Source organism: Pseudochaenichthys georgianus, chromosome 7, assembly GCF_902827115.2.
Source record: "Pseudochaenichthys georgianus chromosome 7, fPseGeo1.2, whole genome shotgun sequence".
NCBI classification, from domain to species: Eukaryota; Metazoa; Chordata; class Actinopteri; order Perciformes; family Channichthyidae; genus Pseudochaenichthys; species Pseudochaenichthys georgianus.
Window position 1 is genome coordinate 21,578,035 of NC_047509.1, and position 17,661 is coordinate 21,595,695.

At 39.7% G+C, this 17,661-nt stretch overlaps 1 protein-coding gene across 1 annotated transcript in view; it reads left to right on the forward strand.

Annotated features, from left to right (window-relative positions):
* Positions 1-15,947, forward strand: part of cpne5a (copine Va) — a 55,150-nt gene extending 39,203 nt beyond the window's left edge. The window contains exons 9-12 of the mRNA XM_034086193.2: positions 1,382-1,484; positions 7,236-7,293; positions 7,446-7,519; positions 10,880-15,947. Coding sequence (XP_033942084.1) covers positions 1,382-1,484; positions 7,236-7,293; positions 7,446-7,519; positions 10,880-11,068 — 424 coding nt within the window. The 3' untranslated portion in view covers positions 11,069-15,947. The remainder of the gene's footprint in view (positions 1-1,381; positions 1,485-7,235; positions 7,294-7,445; positions 7,520-10,879) is intronic.
* The last annotated feature ends 1,714 nt before the right edge of the window (positions 15,948-17,661 follow it).

Sequence of the window (17,661 nt, forward strand, 5' to 3'; positions counted from 1 at the left end):
GGGGCTGCACCGAATGTTTTGTTGAAAAATGTCAAGATTCAGACAGAAGTGAAATTATAATAATGTACAGGTGTACACTCCCCCCACCCCCATCTGTATATTAATACCTAACTCATGCTGGGATTTAGCTCTCAGTATCATAACTTGCCTTTAACTTGAATATTAATGACTTAACGTTTGTGAACTGCAGTTCTGAACTTGATTTTTAGATGAGATATTCAGCATTGACTTGTATTTCTGCTTTGTTAACAATTACTACATGAATACATGAGCAAGCCACATTAGAGTACCAAGGGCCCCAAAGCTACGACTTTTTCAAGGCCTTTCCCCAGGCAGCCTCACTACGCAACTGTTTCCCTGTCTGACCCACACACACATCGTGCGTCATTTGCATACAACGATGCATCAACAATCACCCACGAGTGCCGTATATCTGTTGCCAACACAAATAGAAGTTATATCATTATTTTTAAGGGATGTAATCAGTGGTGAAAAAGACAGAAAAGCATCATCCACATACAAATGCAACCCACCAGAAGAAGAGGTCCTATCATAAAAAAACAGAGAACGATAAAACCCAATACATTCATAAATACAGAAAATGCAAAGAAATGTTTGATCGAAGAGATTTGAATTTCTTAATCTCGAAAAATGTACACTCTTCAATTCCCAATATTGTCTTTTGTCATACAGTTATTTCTCTTCCTATGTGATCAAATGTCTCAAGTGAGTTTGTTGCAGGGAAGAGGAAGACCAAGCTCTTTTGTATCTCCTAAACACCGGCCATCGCTCTTGCCTTTGTCAGGCTCTTTGATTAAACTGCTAGCGCCTCAAAGTCAAATTGACCATTTTGAGAGCGAGAGTAATGGCTGACCTCTGACCTGTCCTTGGCTCTTATAGTGTTCTGCCACTATTTCTCCTTTTGCTCATCAAGTGTGTTCAATCATTGCAAGGTGATCAATAATGCTCTGAGAGAATAAGACTGCAGCACTTGCATAAACAGTTTGATAAATAATTCATAGAGGAGCCAGCGATGGGCAAATGAAACTAGGCCACACTCACTGCGCTGCCTCTGATGGGTTTCATAATGCGAGACCTGCGAGACACGGGCTGCCATACAACGTATTTCACTTCTCTGCATGTCAATATGAAGCCTTTGTGTCAGATGGTGGGCGGGGGGCCACTTTGTCTGTGTTTTTAATCTGCGACACAGTGATTGCTGCTCTCCGACTTTCTCTGTGGTTGTTCAAACCAATTTCAGGATTTTATGTAAATTAATAAACAGATTGTCTGCATAATCTATTTTTAACTTACATTTACTTTAACATAGTCTATGTTGTACTGTCTTCAACGACTTTATGTTGTTAATTTTTGTTTTCAGCTATGCAGCAGCAGTGCAGGATGGGTCCCAATACTTTGTTCTGCTCATCATCACTGACGGCGTCATATCAGACATGGCCCAGACTAAGGAGGCCATAGTGAATGTAAGTGCTGCTCTCACACTACCCAGAGGACGTTCACCTCCCTCCCTTTCTCCCTTTCTCCATCCTTCCCTCCCTTGTCTTGCTTATTAAAAACGTCTCTCATGCTTGGGGTTTGTAAGCCAGTAGCACTAGATTTGAAGATTTATAGGATGTGTTCTGCTCCACTTGTCTTACCCCTTGTGTTTTGTTTGTCCAATATGTTTTCCTTTATATTGAGACCCTCGGGAGGGGCTCTCCTGAGATCCCCTCACAGGTCAAGAGGTTCACCTTATCGGAGGCAGAGCTCTCACCCAGCGCATCATCTGAGGCTCAGGAACAGGGCGCTCTGACCCACAGCAGACTGGGTTTAAAGGGAATTTGCGACTGTTAATCAAACCTTTCGAACAGCCACACCTTCCTTTTAAGATCTTGTCTGCTGCTCTGCACTGCTCAGCCCGGCCCTGTCGCGTACCTCTGCCACCTCCCACCTCTCAGTTTGGACTTCGCCCCCCAAATTCCTCTGCCCATAGAGCAACGGACTGAATGACCTGCTTCACTGGGCCTTTAGCTTTTGCTCCTAAGAAATACGGTAAATCCAACACAGTCTCACTCCCTGAACGTCCAGGAGCGACGCTTGGTCAAGGTCCCGTGGTGTGCAGTTGTGACGCGCCGAGTCTCCTTCAGCTTCATAAACGGACGCAAAGAGCTTTCAACTGATTGCAATGTATTCCCATCGGTGGCGGTATTTGACGCTCAGGAAAGCACCGCATCGGTCCATGTCGGCAGCATTTAAAGGCAATGTGAGCCTCCATTCCCATTGGATAACGGAGGATTTTACACCCGGAAGTAAGTATTCTCTTTACTGTCGATTGATTTTACAGTGATATCTGCACTACTCATCATCAACTCAAAAACACCAGATTATCCTTGTGTGCAATGCTTTTGTATTCTTCCCCTTCGATTCGGAGAAACAAATATTTTTTCGGAGTTTAGGATGGCAGAAGACACTACACTACCCAGAATCCTCAGCTATCGTTTTGGATTACACCATGTGCTTTGCTTGACAAACCCCGTGATTTGTCCTCAAGCTCTGTGATTGGATGTTGGAGTGGCAGTGCGCAAAGTTTACACAGAGCGTCAAACAGCATTTTGAAATGGAATGAAACCCATCGATGGCACACTATCCAAAACAGGAATCGAACGTGTCCTACCCCCCCCTTAGGTCACAGGCTCCTCCAACAGTGCAACACAATAAAACAGATACACAGAAAAAATAGTGCAAGTCAATACAAAAATAGTAAAAAGTGAAATAGTGCAATAAGAGTCTATATACAAGTGATTGGTATACGATATATTTGACTAAGTAGCAGCCAGATGAATGTTATGGATGTTGTTTCAAAGTTCAGGTGTTTAATAATCGTATGGCCTGTGGGATGAAGCTGTCTCTGTGTCTGGTGGTTTTAGTCCGGATGCTGCGGTACCGCCTGCCAGACGGCAGCAGACAGAACAGTTTGTGGCTGGGGTGATGGGGGTCTTTTATAATCCTGAGGGCTTTCTTTAAGGTTAACCTGGTATTTTTACCCACTATATTTATTTTAGTTACTTTACAGATTTGGATGAATGATGTGAAATATAAACAACCCTTAAATCAGACTTTAGTTACACCTGAGTGAAATTCAGTGAAGGTGATTGTCAAGTGCCAACAATCAGGAGAGATATTTGATAGTTGGTGCTTGAGAAGACACAAAATGTATCAGCAGATCTCTATCAAGCATTCATTACTCGTTATTCTCTAATCGTTCATCAAAAACTGTATATAATGGTTATTTTGCACATCCCTTTCAAGATTTCCAAAGGTTTATTGACATATCAAATACACAACTACGGTGTAGTTATGCAATCATGACAAACTTGGGTCATAGGTTCCTCAACAAGACATCTATAAATATGTGTGTATACCTCCACCATTAAACTGTCAGATTCTGCACATTTCTTATTCTATCTACATACATCTTATAAGAGTATAATACATATGTATAATATCGGTTAAAATAAGTGCTTCAACATAGTTAACATTGCAGGAAAGTTGATTGTCAAGTCCCATAACAAACCATGCAATATATTAAACGTTAAGTACTTTAACAGGCTTAATATTTATCAGATACCCCCAAAGCTTTTTGCTTACATGTATTTAAAAGAAGACCTTAACCTAAAGTATTATTTAATGTTTAAATAAAGCCTAATTAGTTTGTCTGTTTTGCACATCCTCCTATTAATATCTTTGTACATCCGGCACTAAACTGTTTTATTCTAGATATCATTTACAGTATCTTCTTGATATGTTCTATTCTATATTTCTATCATTGACCTTCTACTTTCCCACTGTTTTGTATGTACTCTTAGTATTTAAATGTTTTCATAAAAATATAACACATTCAAAAGTGCTTTATAAAAATGAAAGACATTAAGAAAAAGGCATTTTAAACAGTCATTAAAAAGCAACACAATCTACCTGCATTGCAATTACTCTAAACGTGTAATAACGTGCTTTAACAGTAGGTGGTTTGGGTTAAAAAGCTGTCAAGTTTACAGTGTTAACAAAATAGAATATACTGCTGTTTCCGGTTTAGTTTACGACGGATATATTTTGTTATTGTTCTGATAACACAAAAGCGATGGAAAAAAACCACAGCAACACAGAAAAGATGGTCTTAACATGACCTAGTGGTCTAGTAGTAAATAAAAAAAATTAAATTAAATAAAAGAATATTACTTCTAACTTTATTGTGAAATTAAAACAAAACGGTAAAAGAATAGTTTCCGGTCTATTCTGAGGCCCGATCTCTGTAGATAAATAAAGAACTACGACAGATGTGTAATATTTAATGCAGCCAAACCATGTATTACAATGCATTCATGTGATGACTTTCAAAGAGTAAAGCAAGCACTGCTGAATAAAGTTTTATTTTATGTTTTACGACACGTTTTTTTTTCATATGGAATGCAGTTGGAGGTCAACCAATCACAGAGCTTGAGCACTAATCACGGGGTTTGTCGAGCAAAGCACATGGTTTAGTCCAAAACGATAGCTGAGGATTCTGGGTAGTGTAGTGTCTTCTGCCATCCTAAACTCCGAAAAAATATTTGTTTCTCCGAATCGAAGGGGAAGAATACAAAAGCATTGCACACAATTTAAACCAATCAATGTTGTGTAATCAACAAGGATAATCTGGTGTTTTTTAGTTGATGAGTAGTGCAGATATCATTGTAAAATTAATCGCCAGTAAAGAGAATATACTTACTTCCGGGTGTAAAATCCTCCGTTATTCAATGGGAATGGACGCTCACATTGCCTTTAACTGCCGCCGACATGGACCGATGCGGTGCTTCCCTGAGCGTCAAATACCGCCGCTGATGGGAATACATTGCAATCAGTTGAAAGATCTTTGCGTCCGTTTATGAAGCTGAAGGAGACTTGGCGCGTCACAACTGCACGCCACGGGACCCTGACCAAGTGTCGCTCCTGGACGTTCAGGGAGTGAGACTGTGTTGGTAAATCATAAAGAATGAGTTATGTGCAACGCTCATTCCCACACTTTAGGTTTCTTATTTGTGTTCTCAAAAGCTGTTATGTTTTTTTTTCTTTTTTTCTATTTGCACATATCAGATACCTGTGGTAATAATGTTGAATGTACTGCTGCTGACCAAACTGCACTGGCCAAATCGAACCAGCTCAGCTTCGCCTCCGGTGACTAATGTGTCCACACATCTTTCAGGACAGCCCCTGGGGGAGTCTTTGCTTTGATGTTATTCCTTTAGGCTCCAACTTTCATTTCAGGAGTTTAAATAATAAAAGAGGGTCTCTTTTTGACCTGGTTGGCCACGTATAATTTAATTTGTGCCCAGGTATTGGATTATGTCTCCGGGTGTCAGTTTGTTTTCTGGATAGGAGGCTGGCTCCACCGGTAACTTCATAAAACCTATGAATATTTTAGATTGAGAGACACTTGAACGGCTGAATTCGGCTTTGTTCATCTGCTGAATCAACAAAACTAACACTCCACCTGTCTGGCCGACGTACAATCATACAAATTGCAGAACAGATACCCTGCTACTCAAGAGTTTAGAGGCCAGTTATGTCTGGCTGTTTTTTTTGGCAAAATGTGTAAAGAAATAATGTGTCTTAAAAACGCATCCATAGATAACATGAAGCCTTCGTTGTGCATGCAAAAGAGTAAATGCAAAAATGTTTAACCGTTCACATACACATTCATACAGCCATGACAGGGCTGTACACACACACACACACACACACACACACACACACACACACACACACACACACACACACACACACACACACACACACACACACACACACACACACACACACACACACACACACACACACACACACACACACACACACACACACACACACACACACACACACACACACACACACACACACACACACACACACACACACACACACACACACACACACACACACACACACACACACACACACACACACACACACACACACACACACACACACACACACACACACACACACACACACACACACACACACACACACACACACACACACACTCTAAGAATAACTGCAGGCAGAGAGCTGCAGTGAGATCCCCTGAGTGACTTTACAGTACAAGCAAAGTGACAAATTGTATAGACCGAATAATTCAGACCGGAAACAGAATCTAAAATGACACTCAGGTATATGAGTGTGGGGTCTTTCACTGCTGGAAATGGGCAAACAGAATGTATGTATTTAGTGCGGGAGCAATAGGTCATGAGGAATGAGCCTGGTGGAGGCAGAGATTAAAATGGGAAAGGAGATGAAGGAGGGAATAATGATGGAGAACATTGAGAAGATGGTCCTCCTTACTGCATGTACTCCTATCTGTGACAGGCCTCTCCCCTCGGGGGGGGGTTTTCCAGGAGAGATGACCCACTTTTACCCCTGTAAATGTATTTCCACCACAAGCATACATCATTCATTCATGCCAGAGCTATTTCATTCTCCACATCAGGACTGTGGTTTAGTTTCATGCAGTTGAGAAACTTGTACACCACATACTGTGTGGAAAATAAGCCTTATTAAATCTTTATTGTTATTCATGTTAACTTTAGTTCGTATTGGTGTTAAATTGAAAGGAAATGTAAACATTTTATTCTGGGATTTATAGTATTTGAAACATTTATATATGCCAAGATGATGAATAGATAATGCAGGACTGAAAATCTTAGTGTATAGGATGTGTGTATTTTGTGAATAAAGTGCTTTATTGTATTCACGTTATCTTAACTGTTGTTATCTTGTGCTTTGTCACCAAGTCAAAAACATGTTGTAACCTTATGTACTTTAAATCATTATATTCCACAGTATAAAAGTGGCTTGTAAATATGTAGACGGTTTATGAGTAAGGTAAAAATACTCTGTTATCTGCTGGCTTTTGTAACAACCTTTGGGACCCTGAGTTACATAATGTATAGATGCAATGTAATGTATTTTATTTCAATCCCTGGACAACCCTAACTATACAACATCATGGGGAACACAGTCAAGAAAAGGCTATGTATCAGATATATTATTTGATATCTCTGGAGAAATGTGCTTCCAATGTTAGACTGACTTTGTAAAATGAGATGTGTTTTGAGAGAACAATACGAATGAATGAATGAATGAATGAATGAATGAAATGTTCCCCTAACAGACAGTGGGTTTGTTCTTGTTCACAACAGGCAGCTAAACTCCCCATGTCTATCATCATTGTTGGGGTTGGCCAAGCTGAGTTCGATGGTGAGAACAGTAGCGTGAATAAAAGCAGTTTTTGGATCTGTTTGCATCAAAGATAGTTTTTTTGTTAAAGTCATATTTACACTTTAGTTTTGACCCAGTGTATAGCTGTTATGATTCATCATCATCAACATGTCATTGACTTTTCTCTGTAGCCATGGTTGAGCTGGATGGTGATGACATCAGGATTTCTTCTCGGGGGAAGTTGGCAGAGAGAGACATTGTACAGGTAAGATGATGTTTTCCTCATACAGCTCGTTACATTGCTTAAAAAGTGTAATATTGGTATGTTTCTTACAATGCAGATGAGCCTATTGTTTTTGATTTTTATTTCAAAGACATTTATCTCAACAGTTACGAGTCAGACTGTCTTGAAATATGATAATTATAATTTAGATTCTGAGAAATCTTTACATTACGTTTTTTGCTCATTCTCAAAAAATGTATTATTTTGGTTATGGTCGCGCTGCGTTAGGGGGCTATCACATATAGCTATTGAGCATTGAGATTATTAAGAGTGAAGAGGACAACAAGGAATTTAAAGAAAAGCTCAAAATATTTTGCTTTTCAGAAACAAACATCTAGCAAGCATATCTCCATTGCATATTTTCGGACAACGTCATTCCCCCCCCTAATGACAGTAAATGAAAGAATGTAAATACTGCAGTGGCATGGCAGCAATGAGTGATATGCTGTCTTTGATATTCAAGCAAGGATCTCTTGAGGCTCTACATTCCAGCCCTAGACCAAAAACTAACAGTTGTGTTTAAAATGCATTCAACTGGAAAAAGTTCATATTTATTGATTAAAAATGTGTTTTGATTGACATGTCTCTAAGTTTAGGAGTTGCAAAGAATATTCTGGCGTTTCAGGTATCTATATCTGTGTATCGTCAGCGTAGTAGAGATAATTAATGTCATGTTTGCAAATGAATTCACTAAGAGGAAGCATGATCACTTTGGGACACCCTACGTTACAGATTCAGAGATTGTATTTGCACATTCAGTTCTTTTTGATAGTTACAAATTGTTCGAAAAATATCACTCGTCACCGGCTTGAGTTTCAATATCAGGATATATGTATTTATTATCCTTGCAAGAATGGAAGTAGTCATCACACACAGAGCATTTGGGACAAATAGTTCCCCGAACAGTGTCCTTCACATTATATACAAGAGAGTGTTACAGTGACAAGATGCAAGTTCAGATTAGCTAAGGCCTGCGTAAGCAATAAACATGACAGTCATGTGCCTATCCCTCTAGGGCAGGGGTGTCAAACTCAATTTCATCGCGGGCCACATTCGCATAAAGGTTGCACTCAACGGGCCGGTTGTAACTATATAAATATATAATATATATATAAAATAATGTATCCTATTATATTACATTATTGCCTCTGAATTGGATTAGTATCGGATAGGATAATAACTTAGTCATTAAAGGGGAAAGGAAACACCAATTACAGTTATAATATTCCGGTAGTTTATTCATTTTACAATGGATATTGATCGTAATATTTATTGTATATGATATTACTCGCCAAAAGAAAATTAATTATCCGCCGGCCGGGTGGGGAATTCCGGGACCAGGCCACCGCCATTAGGGGAGTCCCAAATGGTGACGTCACTGGCTGTGTTTTCGCTCCACCAGAAGTCAACACAACGTAGCAGATATGGCAGCGATGGAGGAATTTTGCAATGAGATCGACGTTTTGAACGATGAATTTGACTATTCGTCGGGAGATGACATTGATGTGGAAGCATCTACAGTTACCAGGCATCCCATGGCCTATGCTTATGAACCGATTCGGTCGAATAGAGTGGCATACGATCCGGAATAAAAAGATTAAAAAAACACAATGCTAACAGTGAGCCTCTGAATTAGCCCCGAGCGAAAATGCTAACCTATTACTGCACCGAAAATCACTCCTAGCTCCCTTATTACTTATCCTAGCCGCACATCCAACACATCGTTTATGATCGCAAGGAGACACAGAATCTAACGGTGCCCACCTCAACACTGAAAGATACAAACTCGCGAGGTTATCCACAAAAACGTACATCAAAACAAGTGGCGCTAGGTACTAACATACGCCAGGCTAACGGCTTACCTTCCTCATTGTCTGGTCTAAACTGGTCTTCAATGGCATTACAACGATAAAAACGATGATGTAGTTAATCCATAGGTTAATATCCAATGGGGCTGTGTCCCCTTTGAAATGTTCTGATAATCTATAAGCAATAAAACTGCAATTCCGTTATCTGCTGTCCGCTCTGTGCTCCGTGCGCTCTGGGTCCTGCAATACCATCCATCAATAGCAATACTAGCCTTTTTAGGGCTGTTTTCGACAGATGAGCGTGTGTATGCCAGTTTAATTAGTTGAGCTATAGAACACCCCCAATTCTCTATTGTACGTCATAATAATAGCTACCATTTAGTTTGGACGCGATTGCGTTAATTAATAAGGTCACACTGTGTCAGTAAATACATGTGTGAGCTAGTAATCTGGTAGTGCTGCAATATTTACCTCTCTCTCGGCAGCTGAAGCAACTCGTTTGGTGGCTCGAACTTCACGTTTGTTGACACTGTCATTGTCTTGCGCGGCCGACGTGCTGGGACGGTCGGTGTTCCCGACTGCATACGTTGAGAAATCGAATATTGTGGGAACAGATCCTGGCTTCAAATCCAATGTTTTGTATTGAACCAGGCATCCAGACTGGACTTTGAGCAGCTTCTCATCCTTTAGTGGCAGCCTATGGAAATGTACTTCTTCCTTCTTTGTATAAAATCCATTTGTGCAGCCTGGGGCAATACAATAAACTCCTGACGACGACCGTTTTCTTGTAATGTAAACTACTGGTGCATTGCACGCCATGTTGTTTGTTATTGAGCTTTGGCCCAGGAAGCCGTACACAGTCAGTGACGTCACTGGAAAAGTCCCGGAGCAATGGAAGCGCCCATGGTCATTAGGCACGTATTTCAAAAAGTAAATTCGCGTATCTCGATCGTTTACATTGGAAATAGACTAGATAAATACATTTCCTAATGGTAATATTGTCGCATGGAAAGCAGTTTGAAAAGTGTTTCCATTTCCCTTTAACTACGTCTGAAAGCAGAAGTCTCTTCAGTGCGCATGTCACAAAACGAGATGCATTGTGGGACATGTAGTTTATGGGCAACCTGCTTCTGTAAAGTGGCATGTAACCGTATAATAAACGTATTATATTCTTTGCAAGCTCTTGCGGGGCCACATAAAATGAAGTCGCGGGCCGGATATGGCCCCCGGGCCTTGAGTTTGACACTCCTGCTCTAGGGGCTGAATCATCATGTTAATCGTTGTCACATAGCTATCATATGCCTAAAACAGTGTGTCCTGACGCTCTTCTAGGTAATCATACATCCAGTTACGTACACAGAGCATAGGGCCTTTGTTATCATGTGCTACTCTGATATTAGAAGAGTACATTCAGTATTTTCCCAACACAAATAAACCAGGAAAGCATGAATTAAAGCAAAAACATATCCTGATGTTTTATGATGAATCCGTGTACATGAAACATTCTTTTCATAAAGTCATATATTTCTTCCAGTTTGTCCCGTTTAGAGACTACATGGACCGCACAGGGAACCACGTGCTGAGCATGGCGCGGCTGGTTAAAGACGTACTTGCGGAGATCCCTGACCAATTGATCTCCTACATGAAGAGCAGAGCCATTAAACCGAACCCCGTACCCCCCCCTTACTCGCCCGTGGACCAACCACAGACCAACCCCGTCTGAGCCCCACACACAGCTCCACGTTGTGGTGGGGCAGGGTAGAGGTGGTCAAGAACTCAAAACCGTCCTTTGGACAGATGGAAACTCTTTTAAGGCCATTACGTAAATATTCATTTGGCTATACAAAAAGATGGTAAGACTCCAATTTGTTTTGGAGGAATATGCTTTGGGTGAGGCTGCAGGTGATCATGGAGTTTTCTCTCTCTGCATGCTTGAGGATGAGAGCGCTGAGAGGAGCTCGTGCTGGAGGAGCTCGTGCTGGAGGAGCTCGTGCTGAAGGAGGTTTTAGTTGTTCGCTGTCAAACCTGTCAAAGTGGTGATGTAATGGATAGCAAGTAAACCTGTAGAGAGAGCCTGTTTGAAGGCATACATATTAGAATGTGCCAGTGTGTATCATGTTTGTGATACCTTTTGGAATAGGTGTGTGTTGAACTAAGATATCATTGTATACTAATTTATTTTATTTATTGCAGAAATTATTTATTCCTTTGTGGGGGTTTTAGATAGTGGGGATTAAAGTCATATTTTCCATGTAGTTTTCCATCTTATATTTTGTGAGCAGTTCAATACAAATAATCCCCATTTCTACTTTGATAAGGACTGTACTATAAAAGCATGGGATAAAACATATTCAGCAGTTCATGGATTGTTTTCACAGATAGATAGTTTTGATTGCAAGCAGTTATGTAGAGAGCCTGCTGTAAGCCGTTTCCATAATGATTTTTCAGCACCATGTCTTATACATATTTCTAAAATGTATAATAACAGAATGCACAAATACAGATATAAAGCACAAAGGTTATTATGGGAAATAAGCGCAACATTTTTTTTTTTAAAGGATACAACACCTATCACAATGAAAGTAATGGAAGGCACCGCACAAGTTATTTTAAACTGGATGAAACAGGAAGAATGTTTATAAGAAAATACCATTCAGATGTATTAAAATTAACATATATTTAATCATAAAAACAGTATGTTTACAGAAAATAGATGAGTAACTCTATGCACATACTTGCTCTCCCTGTTTGTTTGCAGAAGAAATTATAATCCATGACATAGCACATTTGTCATCTCGCTGTTTGTGTTTCCCATTATATTTGTTGTTACGTTTCACTCTCTGGGATTTTGCTCTGAAGTGAACACACATTCAAAAGACCAATGTCTACTAATACATTTGTTTCCCTGTAAAGAAAAAAATCAAACAATCACAAATCTTGCATGAGATATTTGGGCGTTGATTGTTTTTTGAAGAAAAAAAACGGATTGCAAAAAACAGAAACGGCTGTGTTTTACTTTACAACATTTTGACTGTTCACAGATTTGTTTTACACTTGTGCCCAGAAGTTAATTTTCTAGGCTATTGAGATACCATTGTAATACCTAAGATACAATTTCATTATCTAGTTCTACAATTTAATTCAAGTCAGCTGTTGATATATTCATATTTGTTCTCTGAATTGTTTTCAAAGAGAATGACAGCCATTGTGGCTCAGTTGTGTACATCATATCTATTAATAATGGCCATTGTTTCCATTCGTATCTCTTTGTCACTCAATATCTCAATCCAAATGTGCCTATTATATGGAAACATATCCAAATTCAGTTACCCTGGGGGGTATACTACGAAGCAGGATTTTCGCTTAGCCGGCTAAATTCAGGGAAAACTCCGGCTTTCCGGTCCTACGAAGCTGGTTCTCTCTTTAGCAGGCTAGATCTCCATGGTAACTTATGCTTAGCGGCTAACCTGGTCGGGACCAGGATAGGTTGCAGGCTAAGAGCTCAACTCAGTGAAAGCACTGCCTGCTGACCAATCAGAGCTCAGTGTGCAGAGTTTAAAGCGATCAAGTCATATTACAAGAGAAAGGAAATACAGAAAAGCTGCTGTTGCAGGAAAGACGGCCGACAAAAATCACCGACTGTGTGAACGTGAACATTAATAGAATATCACCTCCCATCTTCAGAACAATCTGATTATTATAACATTATTATATTATATATATTATAACATTAGCGTTAATAAAGCTTACTTAAATATCTGCCACAACATAAGTAACCGGATCAGAGTAACATTAAAGGTGGGGTAGGTAAGTTTGAGAAACCGGCTTGAGATACACTTTTTGTTATATTCCATGGAATGCTCTTAACATCCCGATAGCAATGAATATCTTAAGTGCTTTGACAAAAAATCCATAAAAAAAATTCATCTGTGGAAGCCGTAATACTGTAAAAAGCACGACCAATTATTTTAGCCGGCCCGGCTAAAATAAATGGATGGCCTACCTGCCTGTCAGCCTCCCATCGGGGCACAAACTTATCTCGTGCCCTCATTGGTCATGTGCGCGTTCGTGTGTGTTGGAGGAGGGGCTCTGTAAGGAAGTGGCAGATTTTCTCCGGTTGTGTATTTTCAAATTCTAGCGATCTTGAGCCGGTTTCTCAAACTTACCTACCCCACCTTTAAGTACAGTCCGCGGCATATCACTTCATAATGTATCATATATTTCTTATCTGAGTCAGCTGAGCCGTATCTGGCCGTGCAACACTCACAGTGACACATACTGTATGCAGAAGTATTATTTTAAGCAACACATTAAGTTGACGAAACACTCGAGACAAATGTAGCCTAATTAAAGTCAGATCCACTCGTGTTTTAGACGGGGCAGTGATATCATAAACCTGTTAATGTATGCATTCAAACACTTTTTCTGTTACCAGCTGTATTCACCTTGCAGGTGCAGCTATGTGGCTTTTATCCTGGATAAAGTGTTTAAGTCATGGATGTTTAAAGTTTAACTTCTTCATATGTCTAATATTATAGTTTACTTTTCATTCAGGAAGTATGACGCTGCGCTGTCAGTATGCTTCTCCATGTTTGTGATTGGTCGAATGCTCCAAATACCACCCCTTTCATGTGAACGCGCACCTAACTAGATAGGACACGGCTGGCTTGAGCGATCCACTTGATAACCTGCGTCGTAGTACCGTTTAGCGAGAGCGCGTATGTTTTGGATTAGGCCAACCGGCTAACTCAAACATATCCAGGTTAGGTTGAACCAGCTTCGTAGTACAGGCCCCAGGGGTCATTCTGCCGGCAGCAGCAGGTCTCATATTTAAGATGTACACACGGAAAATGTTGGCGATAAAAACTGTTGCAAGATTAGGATTCTTACAAACTATTACATACTGTCTCAACTACTGTCCTGTACGTTTTATACTAACAGCTCTTCACTTTGGGTCTAAAACAATGAGAGTTCAAAGTGTTGCTAAGCCTTGTCCAATATTTCAAAGTCAAGACTTGTTTACAACTCAACTGTGGCTGTTCACATTGCCTCATGGAAAAAGGAAACATTCATGTGTTTTATTTTGAAGTGAGTTTATAGTTGAGTTGTGCATTATTCAGTCTTGTTTGTGCTCGTAATGAGTTTAATTGAATAATACTGGAGAACTAACGTTTATAAAAAGTTGTCGAGATGTTCACACACTTCTCACTGTTTGTTTTGTGTTGAGAGCAAATGTGTTTACGTACCATTGTTAACTGCATACTGTTCTCCGACTCCCGTTACTTTAGTGCTCTCACCGATAAAATGACATCCTTTGTTACTGCAGAAACTCCAGAGGAAGTGAACTCCTTCGCTCACAGGCCCAGATCCATATTTGACTTTTTTTTCGTTCTTAATCTTGGATGACGTTTTTCCTTCAGAAACAAAGCAGTGTTTGATCTGTTGCCAAATTCAGTTGTCGCAGTGAAATGAGGCAATTGCTTTTAAGCACATACATCACATAAATACCAGAATACCTCTACAGAAAGCCATTTAGCCAAAAGAAAATCATAAACATACATTTATTACATTTCTTATGACATATATATTCAATGAAATACTATAATGTAATGACTTTTAGGCCTATAGCTGTTATATTTTGACTTTCCAAGTACTGTAAACACTTCAAATTTCACTTCATAGGATGATCATAACTCACAGTAAAATGAATGAGGACATAATTTTGAGGACAATAAAAGTCAGCATCAGCATGCAGCGTACAGTATATACTGTGAGTGTGATAGCAAACCCTTGTGAGAGTCAATAAGATAATGTGGAGTTGGCCCTGTATGATGTGTGCACTTTCTGTCATATTTCCTCTACATGGCTTTTGAGCCCTTCTACTAAAATTATTAAAAAAACTATACTCCCCCGCCATCTGTGAGTTTTCCTCCACAGGGAAATTAAAAAACGACTACCCCTCAGTACTAAACAAATAATCAATGAAAATGAAAGGAGCACAGTAATGACACACTTATGCAATTGTGAAACAGAGTTATAATGAAATATATTTTTCAGTCTAAATGATGTCTTTCCAACAATTCAATTTACATATTTTCTCTCTGTGGAAATGGCTTTGATTATCTTTTAATTTAATATTTTCTTTGAGGCTAAAATATTTAATTATGTACATAAGCCCCGAATGAAGAATATGAAATGCCAAAATGTGTTCAGTTGTTGAACTTAGCCTCTTTAGACAATATGTGCATGTTTGTGCCACAATGGCAGGAGGTTTGGTAGTCTACCTTTATTTCACCTGATTAGTGCATCCGCCACATGCTTAGTTTGTTACTTGGGATGGTATTTAGAGATAACAGTCACCGCCAGCATGTTGCATCTCTGGTTTCTTTCCATTCTGTTCCTATACGACACTTTCTGTATGGGATGTTCTTTCCACTACTCCTGTTTTATCCCAGGTTGTTTACATACCTCTCTTGGTCTCTGACTTGCATGCTGAATAATTTCCAAACCAGGTGTTGGACATGATATTGTCGTCATACTGTGGTTTGTGAAATGCTTTGTAATGGATTGCCTTAACTGAAGATTAATAAAATATTGACAACTTTGGCAGAATGCAAGATGAGTTTTCTGTGTGTTTGGTCGCTTTGAGATAGAAGTAAATGGAGCGGTAACTTTTAGCACTTAACTCTTAGCACACTTTTAATAGCATACTTCACCAATTTAGCATTGCACTTTATATATAATAACAATCTTGAACTTTTAATGGACAATATAATTAATTACCAGAGATATCATCATTTTTATTCCATATGTTCTTCCTCCTTGATAAAATAGTATCCATAATGCTGTTGAGTCATTAGATTCTTCAAGTTTTATTTTTAAACATTTATGAGATTCTAAGGCAGCTCCCTCAAGCGCCACAAAAAGTCTCATTAAAAGTTTTTTTATCATGCATTAGTACTTCTAAAGAATTGTAAACAGTTTTTTTTCCTAAGGGGCAGGGGGACCAGGCAATCATAAAGAAAACATTGCATACAAAACATCAGTTTTTAATTCTTACAGTAGGCTATGCACGTCGTTCTATGTCTGATTCTTTTTGAAGGAGTCCACATGACCTTTGAGCGTTACTTTCCATGGAATGCTCTTAACATCCCGATAGCAATGAATACATTAAATGCTTTGACAATAAATACATAATAAAATGTCCTCTATGGAAGATGTGGCGCTGTAAAAAGCACGACCAATCATCTCAATCAATCAATCAATCAATGTTTATTTATATAGCCCAATATCACAAATGTTACATTTGTCTCAGTGGTCTTCACAGTGTGTACAGAATATCAGTATGACAATACGACACCCTCTGTCCTTAGACCCTCACATCGTACAAGGAAAAACTTCCAAAGAAAACCCACAGTTTAAAGGGAACATGGGAGAAACCTCAGGGAGAGCAGCAGAGGAGGGATCCCTCTCCCAGGACGGACAGACGTGCAATAGATGCCGTGTGTGAATCGAAGAGATAATACATTTGCAACATAGGTAGTCCAGATGTTTGGAAATGCATGTGTGTATAATAGGAAGATGAATCCACGAGGATATCCATCCAGGACCGATGATCCAGGACCACAGCCACGACTCAAGATCCAGCGCTCGAGATCCAGGACACAGGACCGCAGGATCATCCATGACTCCGGATCCCAGCGTATATAGACACCAAAAAGAAAGACATGTGGGGAAGCTGAGTTAATGGGAACATGAGAGTACACAGGTATAGACATAGAGAAGGAAGAAGTAAGATGTCCCCCGACAAACTAAGCCTATATCAGCAAAACTAGGGGCTGAATCTAATCAGCCCTAACTATAAGCTTTATCAAAAAGGAAGGTCTTAAGCGCACTCTTAAAAACGGATAGGGTGTCTGCCGCCCGAACACAAACTGGAAGCTGATTCCACAAATGTGGAGCTTGATAAGAAAAGGCTCTGGCTCCCATTGTACTTTTAGAGACTCTAGGAACAACCAACAACCCTGCATTCTTGGAACGCAATGCCCTAGTAGGACAGTAGGGTATAATGAGTTCGTTAAGGTAAGATGGCGCCTGCCCATTAAGGGCTTTGTAGGCGAGAAGAAGAATTTTAAATTCTATCCTGTGTTCTATAGGGAGCCAGTGTAAGGCAGCCAGAACAGGAGTAATGTGGTCCCTTTTCCTAACTCTGGTTAGTACACGAGCCGCAGCATTTTGAATCAGCTGAAGCGACTTGACTGACTTCTTGGTACTGCCTGATAATAAAGAGTTACAATAATCCAGCCTAGAAGTAAC